This window comes from Physcomitrium patens, chromosome 22 (genome assembly GCF_059467195.1).
Source record: "Physcomitrium patens ecotype Gransden chromosome 22, ASM5946719v1, whole genome shotgun sequence".
NCBI classification, from domain to species: domain Eukaryota; kingdom Viridiplantae; phylum Streptophyta; class Bryopsida; order Funariales; family Funariaceae; genus Physcomitrium; species Physcomitrium patens.
The window spans coordinates 9,421,319-9,445,581 of record NC_143431.1 but is presented as its reverse complement, the minus strand read 5'-3'; the positions used below and the strand labels follow the sequence as shown (position 1 = coordinate 9,445,581).

The 24,263-nt window shown below is 38.9% G+C and overlaps 3 protein-coding genes across 8 annotated transcripts; 1 reads left to right on the top strand and 2 right to left on the bottom strand.

The window, feature by feature from the left end:
- Window positions 1–353: 353 nt before the first annotated feature.
- On the top strand, window positions 354–4,290 carry LOC112275305 (peptide-N4-(N-acetyl-beta-glucosaminyl)asparagine amidase A). Of its 2 annotated transcripts, none has more exons than XM_024505556.3 (2): window positions 354–1,039; window positions 1,827–4,290. In XM_024505556.3, exon 2 carries the CDS (start codon window positions 1,898–1,900, stop codon window positions 3,695–3,697), a length of 1,800 nt encoding a protein of 599 aa, XP_024361324.1. In that variant the 5' UTR covers window positions 354–1,039; window positions 1,827–1,897; the 3' UTR covers window positions 3,698–4,290. The 2 variants fall into 2 exon arrangements, with proteins under 2 accessions (XP_024361324.1, XP_024361323.1); XM_024505555.3 differs by having other exon boundaries at window positions 1,818–4,290.
- A 1,543-nt stretch (window positions 4,291–5,833) lies between these two features.
- On the bottom strand, window positions 5,834–11,803 carry LOC112275226 (uncharacterized). Of its 4 annotated transcripts, none has more exons than XM_090246140.1 (13): window positions 11,431–11,803; window positions 9,667–11,120; window positions 9,432–9,533; window positions 9,231–9,287; window positions 9,015–9,080; window positions 8,566–8,739; window positions 8,230–8,316; window positions 7,929–8,070; window positions 7,753–7,799; window positions 7,365–7,495; window positions 7,105–7,171; window positions 6,784–6,943; window positions 5,834–6,503 (listed from the first exon to the last, which is right to left on the bottom strand). In XM_090246140.1, the coding sequence occupies exons 2-13, from the start codon at window positions 10,723–10,725 to the stop codon at window positions 5,887–5,889; spliced, it is 2,709 nt and encodes a 902-aa protein (XP_090102266.1). In that variant the 5' UTR covers window positions 10,726–11,120; window positions 11,431–11,803; the 3' UTR covers window positions 5,834–5,886. The 4 variants fall into 4 exon arrangements, with proteins under 4 accessions (XP_090102266.1, XP_024361171.1, XP_090102265.1 ...); XM_024505403.3 differs by having other exon boundaries at window positions 6,760–6,943; window positions 11,431–11,745; XM_090246139.1 differs by having other exon boundaries at window positions 6,760–6,943; window positions 11,383–11,615.
- A 5,473-nt stretch (window positions 11,804–17,276) lies between these two features.
- Window positions 17,277–23,652, bottom strand: LOC112275401 (phytyl ester synthase 2, chloroplastic). 2 transcript variants are annotated; one of them, XM_024505766.3, is made up of 19 exons: window positions 23,169–23,652; window positions 22,349–22,631; window positions 21,968–22,227; window positions 21,552–21,759; window positions 21,245–21,349; window positions 20,926–21,105; window positions 20,699–20,796; window positions 20,345–20,558; window positions 20,063–20,119; window positions 19,803–19,877; window positions 19,612–19,691; window positions 19,229–19,277; window positions 19,008–19,064; window positions 18,747–18,853; window positions 18,413–18,550; window positions 18,139–18,235; window positions 17,947–17,962; window positions 17,711–17,775; window positions 17,277–17,587 (listed from the first exon to the last, which is right to left on the bottom strand). In XM_024505766.3, the coding sequence occupies exons 2-19, from the start codon at window positions 22,619–22,621 to the stop codon at window positions 17,516–17,518; spliced, it is 2,151 nt and encodes a 716-aa protein (XP_024361534.1). In that variant the 5' UTR covers window positions 22,622–22,631; window positions 23,169–23,652; the 3' UTR covers window positions 17,277–17,515. The 2 variants fall into 2 exon arrangements, with proteins under 2 accessions (XP_024361534.1, XP_024361535.1); XM_024505767.3 differs by having other exon boundaries at window positions 23,220–23,642.
- Window positions 23,653–24,263: the final 611 nt, after the last annotated feature.

Below are 24,263 nucleotides of genomic sequence, written 5' to 3'. Positions count from 1 at the left end.
GCTGAACCTTCACACATGTCCACAGCAAGTCTTAAGATTCAACAACTTTTACCATTTTTCAAACTAAAAAAAACCCTTTTATCTACTTCAAATCTCCATGGGTCATTCATTACTCCAACTTTCTCACATGTTTGAGCAACGTCCGCTCTTGTATAATGGCATGATTTATTTGGTTTTCAATTCCAACTAGAAAATGATATAAAAATACACTAAAAAATATTCACTGGAATTATGGTTTTTGCCGTAATACAAATTTGCAAAAGAATTTCCTCATTAAAACCAAATCCTACAACATCATCCCAGTTCAACGAATCAGGTCCGAAGCCAGTGATCTATAGAACAAGACCCACTGGATTGTGTCTAGATTGAAAAGAGAGATTCAACGCAGTTTAAACAAGCGAAGAAGGTTGGATTCCTGGTGACAGAAAATTGATAGCGCTTCGTTGCAGATCCTGTCGAGGCTTTGCAAAATAATCCAACATTTGATTGCTGTTGTTGATGTTGTTGATGTTGTTGCGAAGAACCCACAAATCATTTTTCTTAAGGGGGATTGTGCATGTGATGGGGTATAATGGGTTAATTCCTCCTCGCAATGATGTTGCAGCAATAATTTTGAGCCCGCAGTTATTGCACGGCTTCTTCAGAGACAACTGCTGCTGCTGTTGTCTCTAATTTCTTTTCTCTTTCTTCTGTTTTCTTGTATTATTTTTATTTATTTATTTTGTAAGTGGGTTTCGTCGCTTGGTCGCATATCCCTTGCCATTAAATTCCGAGATTGGGTCGCGCGTCGCGCAGTGATTCACGAGTGCTTGTCCTGCGTCGTTGTCACCCACGAGATTCCTCTGCTTGCTCTCTCGGTGACCCACGAAACCAACAGCTGCAGAATCAGATCCAGTCGTGGGAACGAGAGGGAAAGAGCGGTCGGAGTTTGTAAGATGGAGGATGAAGATTGTTGGGGACAGATCGGGGTTTGAAACAGCGTGAAGGGGTGTCGATGTGGGGTCCAGGTTGGAGGATTGCAGCCACTTCTCCCTTGGAGGTATGAAGATTGAACTAGAATTCTGATCAAGTTCAGTTTGGGCTCGTTTCAAATTCTTGAATGATACTGCGTAGTCTTGGTTTTGCGAAGATTCACAATTTGGTGGTGATTTGCTTGCATGCTTTCGCGGGGTACGATGATTGGCTGAATCTGGGCAGGGAAAGAAATCTAGAGAAGAAACGTATACGTAGAATGGAAATGGTTGTGGTGACTCGCAGCCTTCGCTCTGCAACGCATTGTAGGTTCAACGAATCTTAGTGTTTTGGGAAAATCTTTTTTACGATTCTGCTTAAATTTGTGCACTGAGAGTCGGCGATGATGGTTGAATTCTTGTGGAATTGTGTTGGATTAGCTATGATGGTTCATCTGTCCTCGTCGAAGAACCCTGTTTCTGCAAAAAAAAAAAAAAAAAAAAAAAAAAAATCAGAAATCTTCAAAGCAGCGCAACTTGAAAGTTTGCAGCTACATTGACCATTACCATTGCTCTATCCAGTCGGTTGCCCCTGGCACAATCATGAACATTGGTCAGTTGAGAAACAAATGACAGGATTTCTAAATATTGGTCATGACGCTATGGATTGAGTCACCTTCTAGGGTTTGCAGGCATTTCCAAGCGCCTGCTACAAGATGCTTTTTCTTTTGTTAAAAGGTCTCTTCGTGCTTCAGTGTGTTTGTAGGAGTCTGTACCGAGTCAAATATTGAAGGCGCCGGTTGAATCTTCTCGTGGCTGTGGTACCTGGGTGAGATATTGATTAGTTTTCATGACATTGATACAAAGGTTGTGCAGGTTTAACGACGCAAGCTGTAATTCCCTGATAAGGCTATGCATCTCTGTCGAGTGTAGTTCGGCATCAATTTATGCAATTCTGCCTCGCAAAAATGAGCAACAGAATGGGTCCCGTGCATGTGTTGTTACTTGTTTTGACTATCATCAACAGCCCTGGCGTTTTCAGTGCTGGTTTTCCTAATTGGCGATTGGGAAGAAGCTTTGAACAACACTTATCGGGTGAATCGATTGACTATAAAAAAGACGACGTAGAGAAGCAGGAGTTTTTTGAGGTCACAAAACCCGTTGACTTACCTCAGGGCGCTCACAAGGTTTGTTCCCAAATCCTGTTGCAGCACGTATTCGGCAACACGATCAATGAACCTCCTACACTGGCCCAGTACCAGCCGCCGCAGGATTGCATCAGTGAGGACTGGACCGCGATCGTCTTGAGATGGGAAGCTACATCAAGGGGACGCCAGTTTGATCGTATTTCTGCCGTATGGCTCGGCGGGGTGGAGGTGTTCCGAACGTGTACTGCTGAGCCGACTGCACAAGGAATTGAATGGAGCGTGGAGAAAGATGTGACTCCGTTCGCGTCCGTCTTCAAAGCACCCCAGTTGCTCGCTGTCATGCTCGCCAATGTCGTGAATGAAAAATACACAGGGCTGTTCAATGTGACACTCTCAGCTCATTACTACTCTGTTGGGGAAGCCGAACATTCCCGGGAGAGCTATGGCGGAGTCGCGGACTTGATTCTACCATTCGCCGAGTCGTCACCTCTTAACGGTGGACATTGGTTCCAGCTCCAAAACGAGAGTGACTTGCGGACACAAGAGATCAAAATTCCGCGAAATGCATACAAGGCTGTGCTTGAGGTCTGCGTGTCCCCTCACGGCTCCGACGAATTCTGGTACACCAATCCGCCAGATGACTACCTCAACGCTAATAACCTCACTGAAGAAATTCCAGGAAATGGCACTTTCCGTGAGGTTCTCGTGTCGATCGATGGTCTCCTTGCGGCTATGGTTAACCCATTTCCGGTGCTTTACACGGGCGGCGTGAATCCTTACTTCTGGCGCCCCATTTCTGCCATTGGTTCCTTCGCTCTTCCCTCCTACAACGTCGAGGTAACGTCATTTCTCGGCAAGCTCGTCGATGACCAGAACCACACATTCAGCATCACTGTCACGAATGCAATACCCTACTGGCTTGTCTCGGCAAATTTACATCTCTGGCTGGACCACTCCACAAATGCCACAACAGGCGAACTCTTCGAACACTCTGCACCTGCTCTCACATCCCACATCATGTCCAAATTTGAAGGATTGAACGGCACCTTCCACAACAAAGCCTCAAGGGAGCTCTCCTACAAAGGCTACCTAAAGTCATCCTTCGGCAACCTCACAACAACCACCTCCTATATCTCTCACTTCTCCAATTACCTCAAATACACCGATGACGGCCTCTGCAGCACGATCAACCAAAACAGCAAGATGGATAGCACTGTCATTGTGAAAGCCGAGGCGCGAGACTTAGTGTACGAGCATCGATCCTATGCTTTCCCCCTCCAACTCTTCTACGACCAAATCGAATATCCGAATAAGACGACCTTTGTGGAAGCTGGAATACGCCATGGATGGAGGGGAGAGCAAGAGCGGCAGTCCAGCATTGGCAGCGGGCAAAGCTCCTTCAGCAGATTGGACAACAAGCAGCATTCGAAAGGGCAGATGTTCATTCCAACTGAGGGGGGAGTTATCGGGTATGCATCTACCGAGCAATGGTATGCTTACCACGGTACCGATGGTTGTTACTGGAGGTATGTGGGGGCGAGCAATTATACGTTCCTTTATGACGATTCTGGTACACTTTGCACCAGTTTACTTAGCTAGCCATTTCATCTATTTTTTTAGTAGTAGAGTTGACTAGTTAGGTGATTTCAAAGGTTTCAGAGTACAATGAAAAGAGTTAATTTGACGGGAAAGAAAGGATTCTGGCGGTGCCACGAATCCCTGGCGAGTTTCATGAGGAAAAATCTCCATGGAAGGGTGATCACTTTCCTAGACATGGTTGAAGGATTGGAGACATGAAACGTAGTCGTCGTTGTTGTTGACTTGGCAAAATTTTAGAGTATTTGCCTGTGGACTTGAACCCTTTCTTCTTGCCGACCGTTGTTACACTGTCCTACTGTTGCACCGACTTCTACCAGTCACTAGTTCGCTCTAAATTGGAATCCGCTATTGCATTTTCGGCATCAATAAGATTCTCTACATGGGGGTTTTGTACAGCTCACTTTTGCACTTCAGATTAGCGGGATGTAGTGAATTTGATTATAATTCTAGAAAGCAGTGATAGGGACCGTTGAATGTTACGAGGCATTTTTCTATGTAGGAGACATTCACGGCATTTATCTGATATACAGTTGAATAAGACCTTCACAAAAGACTGCGACGGGTGGGATTCTACCCGGAGCTCCTTAACTATATGTGTTGATTCCTCGGAGTTTTTGCCAGGTGCTTCAAAACTTGTTGTGTAGGTCCCTGCTCTCTGCACTGCTACCTCCGCCTTTCACTGGTCTTCGCTGCTTTCTGTCGAAATATTTTGCGGGATCGAGGAGAATAGTGAGTTAATGCTTGAACCGCGGTCACGTGCTGTACATGTGGGGTGGTTCAAAGCTTGCAAATGTTCGGTGTCAAATGTTAAAAGTCTAATTTTGTTGGTTGACAGATTGGAGCAACTACGCGCTCGGTTTGGTATACGATTGATAAACTCTCTTAAGTTTGTTCGACTCTTTCTAAGCATGAAGGACTTCGCGTCTCTGATGAATCACGCGTTAAGATCTGTCATTACTATTTGAATCCCACTGTAGGCATCGCAGAGCGCCAATTGGCAACAAGTAATGTGTGAAGATGCTGAAGCTGACATTCATGATTTTCAAAACATGGTTGATCAAGAGATGCCTACGTCTTCGTGTCTGCTGGAATGGATTGAGAGTGGAGATAGTCATCTGTAAAAGCATCTCACGAGGACAAAAATACGTCCAGAAACGGCCGGTCTTCAATTCGATGTTGAAAATTGTGTCGGCAGGTGAGTCTGTAGTAGAGCTTTTTCAGAGTAAATTGGTGCCGAGGGCGATGCGCTCTAACAAAGTTCGAATCTGTTGGGTCTGCTGGCTTAGAACGTGAAGCTGCTGTTCTTGGCACTTTTTGCCATGCCTACTGAGTGTGCTTGAAAAGCCTTTCCCTCATGGTTGGAAACAGATCATTACTGCTCGTGAACCTATACCACCAAAAACGTGGTTTTTTGTGGTTTTGAGGTATTTGCCTGGGGGTTCGTGTAGAAGATACTTTTTGAAGGTAGCATGCCTCCAACCTTTTTTTTCAACATGGAATATGTCTAAAACTATTAATAATCAAAGTATTTAACCTGGTACACTAAACAAAGTTGCCAAAATCTTAATATTAACGTAAAGTATTATTACTTAATGTGTATTAAACTCGTACTTCATTCGTAAATCTCATATTCATACGAAAACATAATGTGACGGTAATCAGGTACAATGCTCAAAGTGCTCCTTTTGTGTTCACTTCCGCGGTTTGTAAAGTCAGTAGCCTGTGGTAGTGCGACCGCACCCCTCCCATAGACTACTTCAGAAAGCAAATTGACTGAAACGCTTTCCCACGATGCGAAAGATATATACAAGCTCTAGGAATTGAGGACGCTAGTTCATTACGGTTACGGGACAATTGAACTGGATTTTGGTGATGCGAGTATCACAAGTCTTGACACGTGATGGCAAACAGCAGTTGCATGCTCTCTTCATTTAGTCGTCACATCTACTTTACACAGAACTTCTACTGATTTCGTGCATGCAGTTATCTTTCGTCGTCGGAACAAGAGCTACTAGACAAGATAAATAAAATTGAGGACCCTTACTACCAAGGATTTGATAGCCAGATCAAGACCAATAATTGATTCAATTAGCATGTACAGCAGACTTGTACCAGCTAATGGCTCCGTCACAAGGCTTTTTCATTCATGACCAAGTGGATCTCCATTAAGCAAAGAACACCACGTGGTATTACATTTCGTCGCTTTCGTAATCCTCTTCATCAGCGAAAGTGAAGAGAGAAGTATCTGCTGCACTAGCAACAGCCAACGCTTGAAAATCACTACATGAGTCACTGGACATCACACTCACATCATCTTCAATCCGAAATGAAGAACCCTCATCTTCAACCCTTACGGGTGAACTGGGGTTCTCAAAATCCAAAGGGAATTCTACAAATTCTGTATCGCACACAGTGAAGTCATCAATTCCTCTTCCAGAAGTAAAAGAGTTTATATTTGCTGATCCGCTTTTGTCATAAGCATGCGTGGTTTTTTCCTGAAGCCCCTCATTCAAGCTTTGCAATCTAGAGCTTCCAGCCGACCAGCCAACTTTTGAATTATCATCAGATCGTGCAAAGCCACGGTTATATTGATCAGAAAACAGCCGAGGGCTACTAGGCATGCTGGCGGATCTTGTGTGACTTCTTAATCGGTCCACAGCATTGAAAATGCCTGTGCTGACATCTGACACAGCATTGGACAGTGCAAGTTGCAATGTCATGTGGCTAGTTGAGGCAATAGTATCTTGTTCATCTGTATATGGTCGGGTTGAAACCCCTAGACATTCTTCTGCTTCTCCTTCAATATCTGCGCAAGTATAACAATTCTTCACTTAGTACCACACGGGGTGATCTAATTTTATTTTTTGAACTGTTCATGCGGAGAAAGTAATGGATCTAAATGCTATATAATATAAAGAAGAATCTAGTGCTGAGACAATCAGTCGATCTTGAAAAAACACAGATTGTTTTTGAAATGCCAGACAGGCGCCAGCAGTAACACGAATCGCAAGGTAAAACTTTGAGATCTGGACAAACTGTGAGGCCGAAAATAGAAAAAAAACCTGAAAAGAAGTACTTCAGATCACCTGTAGCTGTGTCAGTGCATGAAGATGTTTTACTGGATGCAATAGCAGAAGGAAAACAAGATCTCAGGCTTGTGGAATCTCGGTCCCATGTAGTTGAAGTTTTCAAAACTGGTAGATCCATATCTTCCAATTCCAGTTCTACTTCAAAGTTGGGTACTTCCTGTATACAGAATGTAAAATATTTGTTAGACGTGAAAATTACCTCAGTTAGGTCCACATAAGTTATATATAGAGTTTAATACTAAGTCCATAAAATAGGGTCAACTAATGCTCATTAAGTTACCAGAAATAAGCCTATGACCAAAGAGTAGAAATTTTAACCTTATCAAATCCATCCAGGTCTTCTACTCGAAAAATGATATTCCCTTCCATATTCGAGTTCAACCAGCTGTGTCAATACAATCCACCGTGTGTGTCAACGCATGAAACATACAACCACAATACTTCAAGCCAATAGATTCTTCGAACTTCAGCACAAAAGAAATAATTCTTTAATATTTTTAAGCATGACACTGGAGACGCTACCATTCCCGGAAGGAAAATATTAAAGAGCAACAAAGCTTAAAAAGCGGGTTGCTGACCAGGAAAAATCAACGTGACGGTTCTGAAAGTGAACTTTGAAGTCCCCATCAACCACAGCAGCATGTCCGTCTTCAGGCAGCTCAAGTACGTAAACTCCGGATTTCATGGCACTCAACCATAAGTCTTCGGTCTGCGGTAATACCCAAAACCATTAAGGTGTGAAATCCTAATCCTCCGCTCATAGTATGAAAATTGAGAAATCAGTGTAACATTCAATCTCATGTGTAAATGTGAATTGGACGAGTATGATTATCCGGCTACCAGCAGAGGATGTAACTACGTGACATTAACAGTTCACAGAATACAGAAGGTGGTGTATCTGAAGAATAACACCTCCAAAGCACGAAAAGAAAACACATGATGCCAAGGAGAGGGGAACTAGCATACCAGCATAAGACTTGTATTAGGATGTCTCCTACTCGCAAACAGCACACCTGGTACTTATTGACAAGTACTTTGTTAGTTCTTATTTCATGAAAAGTAGTTCTTATGATACATTTACAAAGAAAGTATCCGCATGTCGCATAAGATGGAACTTTCAGAACGGAAAATAATCGTAGTACCATTATGATCTGAAACTGTCACGCTTGGACGAATCCAAGCTGGGCAGTTGTTGAGGCGTATACTCCTCAAGGTGCACTTTCGTCCAGTTGGAGTACATCCATGGTATTTTTTGGAGACCTGCTCATAGTATTTCACGTATCGCTGTCGAATCACAGGACACCATGTTGCGACACAAGTTAACAGGTGAGCACCAATACTCCCATTCAGGAAAGAACATTCATTCGTATTGAAAACCTTATCAGAACAAATCAAAATTGTTGCATTCTACCTTGTCTTTTCGTGAAGAGAATGATCACTTACAAGCTGGCTGGGAAGTTCTAAACAGCTACTACCCGCACATCGTTTCAAGTTGTAATGGTTTATTGATTCTTCTGCACTGGGGAAAAACTGCAACAATGAGCAAGCCAAACCCCAAATCAGACATTCTGTAGGCAAAAAGAGTAGCATGACAAGAAAACATCCAGTTCAAACCAAACTGCAACAAATTTTTCCACACCTGCATGATTCGGGAAAATTGAAACTAGTTAAGAAGTTTCAAAATCACTAAAAACGTAAAAATAAAGTCACAAGATTGTGAAACACTGCCTCCAGGATAGTATCAATGTTCCATCTAAAGGCACGGAGAGATGCGCTTACTCTGAGATGAAGGAGAAGACAGGATGTCATAAGCCCAGTACGCTCCATCCCTCCCTTACAGTGGACCACTGCCACATTCTCAAGGCCTTCCTTGAGCCATGTATATGCAGCCTCACAAAATGCTGACAAGAGCTTCAGAGGACAATTATTGCCACGAATGGGAAAATACGCCACCTGACAGTTAAGGTTCCGATAAGTTGCAAAATTGAACAACATTGACTTTACTAAATGAGTGTAGAGACATTCACAATTCACATCAGTTTCAGAATTCGAGGTGATGATCTTTGAGGATGTTGTCATAATTGAACCCTTTCAAAATGTAAAAAAGAATAGACTTGTGCCAGATTGTAAACACATATATTTCGTAGATAGACGTGATCATCATCGTTTGAGCTAATGAATTTGGAGCTCGAAATAGACAGCATAAACCAAGATAAATGGGAACAAACCTTGTCATGAAGAAATGAGGCATCGTAGAGCTTCTCTGAACACAAGTTGAAGATTTTGTACTTGCCCTGCCAAGACGATCAATAGTAAGAATCAGGTTCTCTACATTCAAATGAAAGCTCATTCCCCTCCTTTTTATACTTTCTTGCACAAAATGCATAAGATGAACAATTATAAGAAGACGAAGAAGACCAATAGAAGCGTATAGGACAATGTACCGGATGCTGGTTCTCGCAGAACGTGACGAGCTCCTCTAAATGGCCTTGGTAATTACCCTGAAAAGTACCCTCGCCAGAGAAGAAATCAATTTAGGTATGTATGGGCTCTCTATACACGCGTGCACTAGCCAAAACTTCGCACGTCCACTACTTTAGCCATCGTGAAGCTAATACTTCAAAAAATATCTCGAGAAAATTTACCTCAGCGAAACCAAGAATGTTGGAACTGCTCTCGGCACCCGGAAATCCCACAGCGATTATATTTTCGGTAATGTACGCTATATCAAGCTGGACCTGGCCATCCTGTAAGCAAATGAATTGGCACGGCTGTGACGTAGTTCCCGACTCATGAGTTATACATAACAAGGTACCTAGAATACAAATGGAAACAAATCCCAATTAAACAATGAAAGTTATCGCTGACCTTAAACTATACCTGGTACCAGTGCTTATTCTGGGACACGAGATGCCGTGCCTTGTCTTGAACAGCCTTAACAGCGTTTCTGGAGGAATCGATAAATCCCTTAGTTAGGACACCGAACGAGTTTTCAAACCCCTCGATTGGAGACACTTTGGCTGATGCCCGCTTTCCAGATGGCCCTGAGAAAAGACTGTATGGCGAGGACTCAGAGATCTCAACACCTACATCTGCGGTAGGTTTGAACCGAAAGCTCCGTGCCCATTTGGAAAATCCAGAAGATGAATCCGCTTTCTGCTCCTTCGCAGATTCTTGGCCATGGTTTGAGAGGCTCGACAGCGACCGTGAGAGAGACTTCGCAATAGGGCTCGAAATTTCTTGCGACTTGTGCACAAAACTAGATGACCTAAAAAATGATTTGATGGATGACATAGGTTCCGAAGCAGTAGCTACTGAAGGAGCTTCAGTAGGCTGAGAATCACTCGAGTCCACTATGGGGACCCGATTAGATGTAAACGAGGAGGATCTAAAAAGGGATTTAACAGACATTTCTGGCCCATCTGCTCTAGTAGCCTGTTGAGATGAGCTTGGAAGACTTGGTTCTTTCTCTGAAGGCTTCAAGGTGTTGGACCCTGTATCAGACCCTGAACCAGACAACGGAAGCTTGACAAAAGAAGATCGGTCAGAGAGATAATCCGAATGGAGGTTTCTCTCAGTCTTCGACTCAAGGGATGAGAAGGTGGCAGACCTTGATAAATGCTTGGATTTTGCAACTGGCAAAGGTGGTGACGGAAAGTCCGAGAGTGACGTGGTGTGAAGGGATAGTAACGACTTCGGATTTGAGGATTGCCTGGGCTCATAACACTCGGGATTTCGCTCCCTCAAGGCCTTCTCTGAAGCCTTCAAGATCGCTTGGTTCCGGAGGGATTGGGTTTCTTGACGTCGCTCCAGCACCAACCGATTAGATGATGACCTACTACGGGGCTGGCCTAACGGGTGATTAGAGGGTAAACCAAGTCTACTTGGAAAAGAGTCGCAATCAACACCCATTTTGAGAAAACGTTCCTCAGTCTGCATCTAATCAGCCCTTAGAAAAACACCAGAGCTGCGGGAACTGTCGTAAGGATAAGAATCTCGAAAAAAAATAAAGAGATCCAGCTCCCTCTACATTGTCGCTGCCGACTAATTTTGTTGATGCAGACTAACTTGGTTGTTGCGGACCAAACTAGGGTATAACTGAAAGTACATGATCAGTAACTTTGATAACCCCGCGCCAGAGTACAGGAGGTGTCAGATTGAATCAATGAATCCTAACACAAATGCAAGTGCAGCTCCCATAGCGGATGGTGATTAATACCCCTTCCGCTCGCGATTTCCTCAACCTAACCCATTTGTTGAGATTACAAAGACATAGTCAGCGCGCGAATCAACGTGCACATCGATGTCACAGACACACGTATCACGGATCACAACTGCACAAAATCACATGGCCACTCAAAGAATCATCACTCCAGCCTTCATAACCCACGTCGCAAAAATGACAATGCTCCACGTACCACCAAGAAAACACCACACTAAAGCCTCGAAAACTCAAACCCCACTAGCTAGTCACCCTAAACACCACGCCCCTCACGACCACCTGATCAAAATACCAAAAAAAACACTACTACTACTACTTCTACTACTACAACAACTACTAAACAAAGTACTCTGTTCACCATCAATCAAACCCACTTGACATCGCCAGTCCTTTCTCATTCGCATGAAAGCCTCCGAGCTCACCATCACGAAGAAGCAGAAGCACCAAAAATAAACAGAGCCATTCAATAACAGCCCAGCAACGCCACAATCTCTGTTGTTGTTGTTCTCGCCCACTTGACACACACGACACAAACTCACTCTCGCTTGCTTGCTTGCTAGCTTGCTACGAGGAAAGAGAGTAGACTTCAATCCCACAACAAGTGGACCCACGAGGAGATACGACTTCACACAATGAGAGCCTTACTTACAATGCCAGGGAGAGACTGAATGAACAAATGACTGAATGAATGAATGACACACACTCACACTCTCACACACACACTCACACACAGCCAGACAGCCAGTGTCCGATTCCACAGAATAGTTTCCACGGCATTCCATCCCACCTGGAACGCGGCAAATGCTAATACAATGCAATGACTCACTCACTCCACCCCGCATCCAGAGCGGGCACTCCAACTCTGCCCGTTAAAAAAAGAAATATAAACAACAACAACAACAACAACAACAAAGAATCTGATGAGTTCAGAGAGAGCATGTGGTCCTGTGAGTAGTGGCATCCACGTAAGCTTCCATGTCTGCAGCCAGCCATACATCCATCGTTATACGCATGTATTCATCCATCCATCGTAGCGGCGACGGTAGCGCCGTTCGCCGCACAGTTTGTTCCTCGAAGAGAGTGTCCTTAAAAGTAAACCTTAAAGGGGCTTGGCTTTTTACTTTCATACACATTGCCTGCTTTAATACGTGATGTCTGTTTTAGTAACGTTATTCAGAACCATTAAGATGTACTCACAACAACAAAAACAACAACAACAAATAAATAAAATAAATAAATAAAATAACACAACACAACACAACAAAAAAGTAAAACAAAATAATAAAAAATTATGTGTTTTTGTGTGAACATGGATTTGTGAATGTGTATTTTTTTTCTTTTTATTTTTTTCTTATGTGTGGATGTATGTATGTATGTAAGTATGTATTTTCTTGTGTGTAATTTTCATTTTTGGTTTGTGGTTTGTGTTTTGGACTTGATGATTTTTCCACTTAGCTAGATGCAGTAAACATACATCCACTTTATTAGTTTGAATTGAATTCTTTTTAATTTAAAAACGTGTAAAATATTTTAGAATATAAAAAAATGTACCATAATTTTATTTTTTTAAAGTAATGCCTGTAGTATTACATTTAAGTAGACACATAACATAAATCATTTTCATGTAAGAATATTTTAAATCAGGTTTTGAGATGGGGTACAAGAAAAAGTTTAATGGATTGTAGCACAATATATGTTTCAATGAAAGTATACTAATAAATATATGATTGAACAAACCCTTGGAATGATATTAATTTATTCATTACTTGATAGATAATAAAAGATAAAAGTACAAAGTACAAAACCATGGATTGAGACGTATGAAACAAAATCATGAATCACAAACAAAGCATGCAACTCTTCAATAACTTAAACATTTAAAATCAGAGTAACTGTACATAATATTTGTTTGTGCTTGTAACCTTTTAAAGCATTTTTAGCAACTAAAAGTTAAAACCCATATCCATCAATGTTGACCTTTGAATCTTCTTATATCATATATGCTATTTTTATTACTATTCCATGTTATTAATAGAAAATATCATTATTTATATTTGAAAGCAAAGAAAGGAGATTAAAAAGAGATAATTTAAAATTTAAAAAATCTTATTAACTATTTTAAATAAAATAAAATAAAATATACTTAAATCAAGATTAAAATACAAAAATAGTATTAGCAAGAATATAAATGACTTTAGTTTTGACTTTATATATACTAGCTAATAAGAAGGTTATTAAAAGCTTTTTAAATATTACAAGGCTTACAAACCAAAAGTCCTAGTTGTAAGATATTTTATTATTACATTTTAGATACAATAAAAATATATGAGATAAGTTTTTTTTTTTTTTTAATTTAAAGATAAATAATATACCTTCTATACAAGTTCTATAAAGTGCAATTAGATTTTGACTAGCAAGTTGATAAAGTCTAAAGAATATTAAATGGGATTTATCACAAATTTTAATCTATGCTTCACACAAAGATGGTTGATAGGTCCTTTGACCTATCAATATTTACACTTATTTAAAAAAAATGTATATCTAAGTATTTTTCTTATTATGAAGACTTTTATTACTACCATTAAATAAAATACAAACAATATAAGTAGCTATAATATCCACTTAAAACAATAATATTAGGTATTAATATACTTGATATAAAATAGTGTTTATTGAATAGATAAAAGTATTATGATGTAATAATCTAACTTTGCAAGCACCAAAGAAGTGTCAAATTGTCTTGTTAATAATAATTTAATACATTGCATATACTACTCTAATATTTGATTATTAAATATACATTGTTCATCATTTTGAAGATAAAGTTTCTAAAAAAATTGATTTTTTCTTACAATATACTAGTGAATCTTCTACATATTGGAATCTTCAACAAAACAAAATATCAACTAAAAATCTATTATATTATCAAAATTTATAAATACACATAATTATATTTAAACTTTTGGTACATACAAATATCATTATGAATAGAAAAGATTGTTTTTAAATTTAGATTTATTTTATTCATTAAATGACCTATTTTTAATTTAATAATTATACACATAATATGATTAAAGATCTATTTAAACAAGCATTAATAATAAATAAAAAATAACATAAAATTTATAAATAGAATATTAGATTATATTTATTATCATAAAATAAATTTTGATAAATTTTAATTTAATTTTAATTTACCTATTTTAAAATATTAAATTTTCTAATGATTAAAATTAAAGTTATAAAAAAAACTTTATTATAAATTTTATTAATATATATATATATATATATATATATATATAATTTATTTAAAATTAAATAAATAAAGGTAATCATTTGAATAATATGTATATTGTAGTTTAAAAATTTATATGAAGTTTATGACTTTTTAATTCACAAAATGTAAAATAAAATATCAATAAAAAATTTAATAATAGTAAATATTATTGTATACTTATGACAATATACAACCACTTTTATTAAGAATCTTTTATAGGTGATATTTAAAAAAAATAACAATTAACAATTCATAATTCATAATTATAAAGGTTTAATATTTTATATAAAAAATATCCTATAATGCTTAATAAACATATCATAAAAACATAAAACTATAAAGAAAGTTTTAATATCTAACAAAATAAAGATAGGAACTAAGTAAATTATTGTTCAAAACAAAGATTATGATACAAAGTGAAAGTAGAGTTTAGAGCATATTTCAAACCTTTAAAAATAATAATATTATATATAATCCAACCACACAATCTCTAATGATGTTAAATAATTATTTTATTTTATTTTATTTTTTATCTTTTATATCTTTTTATTGAATATTTCTATTAACAATGTTGAAAACATTTTTAGTTTCTCAACAATGTAAGCAAAGAACTTAAATTTTATGTTAGATTTACCTTGTGTTATAAGAAATTTAAATTATATACAATCAATTTGCACGTCTTTTACTACTATTTAAATTATTTTTTGAAATATAGACATTGCTATAAAATTATAAAAATATTATAGAGTAATTTTATTATTTATTTATTTTCAAAAAGTAAGTATATATATTGAATATTTTTTTTGATTATTTGGCTAAATTATTAGAGATTAAAAACAATTAACTATAACATATTTATATTATGTTATACTTTTTAATTTTTTTTAAAGATTCAAGTGATATTATTTTATATATAGTTAATTGTTAGCCTCTAAGATTTTTAAAGTGTATATTAATACAAATCTATTGTTAAAAAGCAAGATCCAAATCTTATTATTTATTCTATGCATTTCATTGGTTTTTTAATAAATATATGTTAATTTAATATAAATATTTTTATATATTATATAATATTACACATAATTATTTTAAAAAAAAATCTATATATGTTTGGTCTGCTAAACATGATTTAGTAAATATAATTTAAAATACTAAATTTGGATAACTATAAGGTTGGAGTTTAATAAAAAGTACTATTTGGTTAGTAAATCTTTTAAAGTCCAATTTTTCAACAACAATATTTTGCCTTTTTTTTACTTTGTCATTAAAATTTATTTTATTATTATTTTAAATTTAAGTGTAAAAAATACTTTAAAATATACCAATCATTTTAGTTGGTAGTCATTGTTGTAAATGAAAATAATACATTCTAAGCATAAAAATTATAATTTTATGCTTTTGTTTACACTATGATAAAATTTAATCTAAAAATCGTGATATAATTTAAATAAAAAACAATAATAACAGATGAAATAAAAATATATAAATATAAATTTAAATTTAAAATATATTTAGAAAATATTTACTCAAAAAAAGAAACTTTAAAACTTCGAAATTGCTTTATATACTAATTAGTAATAAGATCATTGGTAGTTTTGACACATATTAATGATCACTTGACTATAAATAACCCAAATACAATTTTATCTTAACTTATAACCTTACTTAATAGCTAATATTATGGAAACAAATAGATCAACAATCTTCTTTTTAAAATTAATATGAAACTTCATCTCATAAATCAATATAAATTGTATTAAATTTACTAAAATTCTGACTATCATCAATGGCTTTCAATACTTAAAAAACTTTAAAAACATTAAAAATATATAAAAATAAATAGGCTGGACAAGTCCTCTCTTGTCAACAAAAAAATTGTTATTTTACCTTTATCAACTATAATATTATCTTGAATTTATCACAATTTGTTACCAAAGTGCATATGGAATTTACAATTAATATCCCCAAAACAAAAAAAAAAAGGAAGTTAACTATAACCATCCAAAAAATAATTAAATAAATAAATAAACGAGAAAAATAAAAACAAAATTAATTGACGTTCACAAGAAACATTCTTGTAAAAAATTTTACAACTACACAAATCCTGAATTGTATTATTTCTATGCACACGTGTATTCTTCATATTGTTTGCTTGCTTGCTTTCTTATTTTGGCACATCCAGGTGGTGGAAATGGGTGAACTGATGCTCCAGTTGCTTAATCCATTACCTGGCTCGTGCAGTTCTGAGCCCATATTGGTCAAGAGCTCAGTTTTGTATGCAAAATGTGTTTGTTGTGTGATGAGTCTCAGCATCGCATGCGACCAGGTGATAATACTGAAGCGTGTTGGATTGGATTGTGCTTAGCCATGTGTTCAACACGATTGAGCTGTGTAATGTTTCCCAGCTGCCGGAAACACCCATCTTCTGGTTGCATATTCGTGTTAGCTTGCTCGTAGTGCACCCAGAACCGGCTTTTGGAGATGAGCCACCAACCCCTATTTTCAGCCTTGGCCACATTAGGGCCAGTCACTTTTTGACACCACTGTAATAACCATGCCTCAAAGATGCCGAGTTAAAAGTAAAAAGCATGAATCTCACGAGCGAATCGCTACAAGTTTCCACAATTTTCCACAATTGTAAAGAGGAAAAAACTGTAATTATTAAGGCTTCTGCCCGGAAACCTGTGACTTGAGCAGCAAACACTGAGCATTGGCAACAACATGTGTTTGGAGACTGTTCAAATCTTGTGCTTACTTTACTACTGTTGGCGCAGATTGTTCAACACAGCAGACGATCTGAGAAATGTCACAAGCTCCCAAAGCAGCGTGGAAGTCGGAAAACCTTGGTGCTACTCTAAAGATTTTACTCCCTAAGGATAGTTCTTGATTAATAGAGAGGCACAAAATTTTCCAGTGCAAGCCATAGATTAGACATGATAACGAGAATCTGGCAAAGCATGATTGTGAATCAAAATCGGTTTACAACACTGGTTTTAAGGTTTGAAGAGGGGTGTCATATATTGAAATGTCCAAATGTTTACAAAGAGACGATGTTTCTCGGTATTAGTTGGAGGGTCATTTGTTTCTCTTTTTGAAGGAATCCTAGTAATGCTGTACATGATGGAGCACTACAAAATAATCACACAATCAATACAAAACAAAGCTACGCCTGACTACCAGCAAATCATCCCAATGTAGGAACTAATAGCCGGAGCATGGAATGGTATAAATCAGGTTCGCGGTTTACGTTCAGGCAACAACCTTCCAATTTTTCCCAGCACACGCGTCGGTAACTCCCTCTCCTGCAACATGTGTCATACAACAAATGTCATAGATTTGCACCAGGATCGTACACCATCACGAAAAAGTAAATTGATATAATGCGAAATATGATGTTTTTTGCCAAAGAAGGAGCCGATTCTTACAGGATCTTGTTCTCGTACTTGCTTCAGGTACACTATAGCATCCTCCACCCTATTCTTTACTAACACTGCAGAATCCAACCATGCATATATAAATATATACACAAAATTGATCTAGTAAAACTTTGTCTCTATTTGATAGCAAACAATCCAAATTCAAGCCCATCTTGCATACTTCAGAAGGTAGCAAACCCACAAAGATAAATGTGGAAGGTTGGGAAAACGGTGGTGGAACTTACTGTACAAATCTTTACACTGCATCGCGCAATAGAGTAGCACAACAGCAACAAACAAACCGATCTCACAGTTAGTAGCATAGAGATAACGCTACTGTTACACAGATGGAATGTAATTATTGAAGGAGGAATCGATTGTAGTCAAAACCAAAGCTGAAGGCATAGCACCCTGGTAAGTATCTCACTAATACGTACATCCTCTTTGTTTTTTAGATTACATTTGTACGCGGTCGTGTCTACAGGATCTGCAAAGTGAATGTAGATGCGCTCTATACTGGGAACAGGGATAACACTGCACACAACAATAAATACGTTCAAAAAGATAATTATTACTACTATTATTCAACCGAAAACATATGTAACTCACGGTGACCTACAGAAAATAAAACCAATGTGAGAATAGTGAGCAATTTACAATTCCATGTAACATATCGACGACATAAAAAAAAAAATCTTTGCAGATATATACCTGGGTAAACCTAATCCAGGTAAGGTCGTGAGAGGATAAATATTCTCCATGCCAATGTCAAATCGTTTGTAAATAGCTCTTATAACTGGTCCGAGGGGTGATGCAAGAAAATCATCCCCGTCATATAAAATATTGTATCTGTTACCACGCACAACTATCGCATATTATTGAAGTGCCAGAACATAAGAGATTTGATCTAAAAACACAGTTGAGACACTTAAAAATCGTCAGATGTAAAGGAATGAGTTGTAGCTGTCTCATAGCAATAGAACTCAAGCTATCCGGAATTTGACAATCAAAACGTAGGATGAAGAAGGAAACATGTTAAACGTACGCATCGTCTGCTCCCAGGATCCCAAATGGAACAATTATGGCGTTTAGCCGAGTAGCCATGCGCACAAAATCAACTGTCTCTTTCCACATTAACTTGTACTCTTCCCCCTGTGTGCCAAAAGAACAAGATATTACTACACAACCATTTGGACAATATATGTCACAAGGGGGACAACTGAGAATGAGATGCCAATGACTGAAGAATCGAAGCTAAAAGTCCGCATATGATCTTTCTTTTATTAAGGTCCGAATAAGCACTTACTTTCCGTTTGCAAACCTCTCGCGAACCACCTGGAAATAATAGAACGTCTTCTCCATCCTGAGGATGTTAAACCAATAAATTCTGTCAGATCTAAACAAACGTAGCGCAAACCAATCAATGTGGCATAGAAAGAGAACCAACTCATCAAACAAGACGTGATGAAAGAATATATTGCTACTAGTATAACGAAAAATCGACTAAGAGCAGAATCGGATAATCACCTTTAGTAACTTATATGCCGAAAATTTTGATGCTTTCACATTCCCATACCTAAGCAAGCAAAGCACTTATATTAGAATAGTACTGCAGGAAATAACCCATGATTGTTTTGCGAAGAGAATCATTACTGTAGCCAACTTGAGCCCCACGTATTCAGGGCAAGAATTGTTTTTTTCAAGGTTTGACAATTTTTTCTTTAGAAGAACAAGCGAATTCAACGAGTGATTCTACTATGAAATTGTGCACATGACAATACACGCTAATGCATGTGGAACATACTTGTAAGAAATTAGCTAGGATACCAAGTTCATTATTTGCGTGGATGAAGCGAAATAAAAATGTTCCAAATCACCGTATCGATCTTATTGATGGCAGACAAACATACCTCTCAAATACAGGTCCTACACCGGTTGCCCAATGGCCTGGATGAGCTAATCCTCGAACCCGAAACCCCCTCGTGTAAAGCTACAACACAATAATGAAGAAGAAACCATGTCAAATGAGGAGGTTAACTTTCAAGGTAAGAGTACAAAAGCACTCTTTTCGCTAAAGATGTGATGTCACAAAGAAGCGCACCTCATGAACGAGAATAGGTGAATCGTAGATCCCGAACATTGTGTGATTGCCTACAAAGAGTCTCGGTCTTCTCGGCTGCAATATGCAAGAAATCAAAAAATTAAAAACTACATTAAAAAAATCTCGATTGTAAACCTAATTTGTAAACAAAAGCCTCGATTCATGCACAGGGGCACCTGTACAAACCTCCTAAAACAAACATGATCGACGTGTAATATTCAGAGTTAAATAAAGCAAGTAAAAAGGTGACACCCATAAACCTCCATTTCTGGATGTGGGAGAGAATCTGCCCCAGTAACATATGGTGATGTAAGTATCTGCAATTCAAATAGAATTCTCTATGAGAGGTCACGAAGATCGATAAGATACCAAGAGTGCAGTACGCCAACTTTTGTCTGTAACCACGACTTGATTTCCACAACACGGGATTGCAAAATAAAGCCCATCATACATGTGTTGGCCAAACAAGTAGCACCTTTTTAAGACACTTTCTATGGCCAGCAGCTGAATGGCAACCAAAGGTATCCTAATCATAAACTCACCTTCCATGGTTCTAAGATCATTCCCAATTCATCATACTGTTCGTCAGGAACATCATGCTTCCTCTTTAATAGCTGGTTGGGTTGTTGAGGCTGCCCCTCTGTATGCGACTCAGATGTAGTGGATGAAGTAGAGGGACTCAGGGGTGGGGCAAATCCATACTTGTCTAATAAATGCGCCAAATCGATTGCATCTTCAAAGAGAAGTGTGTGGCCGCTGAAAATGACATGAATATTAGAGACCATCAATGAGTGGGTGGTTTGACATCTCCAGATCCGACCCTCTTCTTCACAAAAGTATCGACATAATGGAATATATCAAAAAAACCAGTAACTAAATAGAATAACATTGATTACCTTTCAGCCATTATCACTCGCTTCGAGTTCGGAAGAAGTCTCTGCAGGCGAAGGCACTCAGCTGTCGAAAACAAGACCCGATCCTTTGCCGATGCAAACTGTACCATACATCAACAGCATTCCTACGTCAAACGACTTGGCGAATTTTTCCCAATTTTTCAGGAAAAATAACACATCTAGTTACTAAAAATTCACATGCGGTGTAGATATTTCAAACTGATAAGTACCAGGATAGTTGGTACAGTGATGTTTTGAATCTCCGTATCAGAAAGTCCAAAGCTGTCATTTAACATAGAGAATCGCCAAGCTGCACATTGAGCAGGAACAAAATCGATAGGTGACAACATGTCCTCGTTACCCGTCCTCGAAACACGGCCCTTCCGCACCATCAGAGGCAACATTATATCCTGTAGTCCATAATTGGCAGTTTAGCACTCAATAATCGCCTTATTGTAACATGTGTATGTGTATCTATCAACATGTGTAACATGAAACACAAGCTTTCGATGAAAGGATGTGAACAAGAGAACGTGCGCATTGTTAAACCTGCGCTATTTCATAGAGAGGCTCAGGAAAAGCTGACAACAACCCTGTCCGTGCAGCAAAACTAGCAAGTGCATTGCTCTCGATAAAATTTGTAGCCGGATTGATCTGTCCATACCCAAACATCCCATCACTTTACTCGATCAGAATATAAATACCACCTCTATAACAAAGAAAAAAGCCATCTGATAGTGTTTGAGCTGCGACTGAATGCAGCACAAAACAATAATTCAGTATGCTTATTCGCACAGCAACAAAATCAACATACTTAGACATGAAGAATTCAAGCTGATTTGAGAAATAAGCATACCAGTACTAGCCGGGAAACTATATGCGGAGCAGCTTGCGCTAACCGGATTGCCAGGCAGCCACCAAATGACTCACCAAGCACGGTTAAATGGCGACGCTTGCCTGAGTCGAATTCCACCTCTTTTTCCATTAAAGGGAGTATCTTTTGTACAAGTTGTGACCATGATGATCTGTCGTCACTCGGAATGAATACACATCGAACATCGTATCTAGAACATTACACCACAACAGCGTCATTAGTCAAGGCACAGCAGTCTACATCCGTCTTTCATAGTCAAGCTGTCCCTAATTTTGTAACCAGTCCCAGATTATTGTGCCGCCTTTTGCACACACTGCACACGCTTTGATTTTATATCATGATTGGAAAATTGTGGAAAACGAAGCATGAAAGATGAGGTGGTCGGAGGAGGGTGTTACCCTGCGGCTACAAGCCCAGGCAACTGGCGACGTATTCCTTGTCCGGTGCAGTCCATTCCCGGAACATACACCAATAACGGTGCTGAGTTTGAAGGAACTTGTGAAGGAGGGAGAGATGACTTCAATGGATTTAATAGGGTGACTTGGACCATGCTGGATGGAACGTCAGGCAAGGGACAAGATGGTTCAGATGTCACGGTTTCTGTTAACGTTGTCATTTCCTTTTCAGCTTCAGTCTCTACTTCGTCTACTGTCTCCACCTGCGCAGCATACGACCGCGCCTGTCAAACAATACTTGGAAATGGATTGTTGCATAAGACAATTACTTAGCACTAGTAGAGAAGATCTGATGACCCACACAAATGATCTGGAAGATGTTACCTGTTCTAAAGAGGAAGTTGCAGCCGGGGATGAATCTCTAGCGCTGTACACACGACAGCGCTGATTGTAAGAGTCTACACCATGGCCAGCGAGTAAAGTCGCACTAGTGTCTTGGAATACGAGCTTCATTACTCCCATAGCAGGAAAATTCAATCTCGTGGATGCTCCAAAAGTTACATTCTGAGAGGCACTCGGAGCTTGACTGTCGCGGGCTAAACTGGAATTGAGGTGGGTGCAAAGAAGCTTGTGGGCATGAGCCCCAATCAGCGCCATGGCTAGTTCGCTGCAAAACCAAAGTTCAATTGAAAACGTGTTAGCTGGATTGCGTGAATCGAAAACAGGCGTAGGTAGGGACAATGCAGCCGTTGATTGAATTCACTCGGTTTTGCAAACCGCCTTCTTAAGCAGTCTGCAATTCACGGCCTGATGATATCTAACGTTTTCATCTGGAATTGCACACGGAGATAACGTAGCGGTGCATTGTGCGATTCAGAGAATACGAAGCGAAACAATGATTTCAAGATACACGGTTCTTCAACCTCAGTTGCAGGATAGCACAGATGTAAATATAGGGTGGCTACTTGATACCAGTTTTCTAACTCTATAAGAAATCTAGCAAGAGATCTTCACTCGCCAAGCAAATTTCCAACTGCATGTTGATCGGACTTCACAGGCGCATATCATGCGAATGCTGTAACTCTCTGCTCAGAGCTTGGACCCTAAATTCTATCAAAAATTGCAAACTCTGTCTCGAGAAAGGAAAAAAAAAGAAAAAAGAAAACATTAGAAAATGAACTCAACTTCTGAGTCAAGCCCTCACCACAAAAACGACCAAGACTCAACACCCTTGCCAAAACCTCCACAATCCAACCTGAGCTCCTGCAGACTCCACCTTCACGCAAAACGACTATCCCAGTTCCGAAAGCCTTCCTTCACCTGCGAGTCGAAGATTCTCACACAAAAATCTCGAATCTCTGAGCTCCAAGCAACCACACTGGCAACCGCTACCCAAAAGCGGGGATGAATCAACGAGAAGATGTGAACGGCCGATGCTGAAGGCCAGTTTGGCGCAATTCTGCTCCAACCCATATCTTGGAGCCCAACAGAAAAAGCGGCAATTCCATCCGAACAGTAGATAATGGTACTCACACGCAGTGAAAAGTGAAAGGGGGGCGGAGCGAGCAAGGGTGAAAACCCCGTTTCCCCAGCTTGGTGGCACCGCTGCGAGCTGCCTCGTAGTACCACTCTCGAGCTCTGGAGCTCGTGGCGTCGCGCAAGCTCTAGCGCAGCTACCACCACTCTCCTCCACTTGGAATGGTGTCGGCACCTGCTTTGTGGAAGGAACTCTGCAAAATTCCTTTGCTTTTTTGTTTTTTGTTTTTTTTTTTTTTTTCTCTTTTGGGGGGGGGGAGGGGGGGGGGGGGCATGTTACGTATCTCACTAGGACGACAGCTCTCTGCTTCTGTATCGAGTGCTCCCCATTTCGACAGTCGTCCGAAGCTGAGCGCTCTTCGTGCTTGCACCCTCATCGGAAAATGGTGGTTCGCTTTCGCGTTGCCACATTGTAGGGTCCTTCCTGGTCGTGGCCGTTCCTCCATAGGATGGGGATATTGTTCAGTTTACTGTTGCTTGCTCCAAGTCCAGATTGCCCTTTTTTTTGTTTTTTTCTGTTTTTAGTTATATTTGGACTTGGCATCGGATTTTGACTTGTCTCTGTGACTTACCATTATATATTCTGATTTAGACTTGGGTTAGACGGTAGTCAAACAGCTTGAAACAAATTCCACTTAGTGTGTGGATTTGATAGTTAACGCTTGTGACTGATGTTGATTTTATTTATTTATTTATTTATTTATTGTTTATTATGTTCTTCCTAATCCATTTTTAAGTGACAAGTGCTGTGGAAAAACGTGCA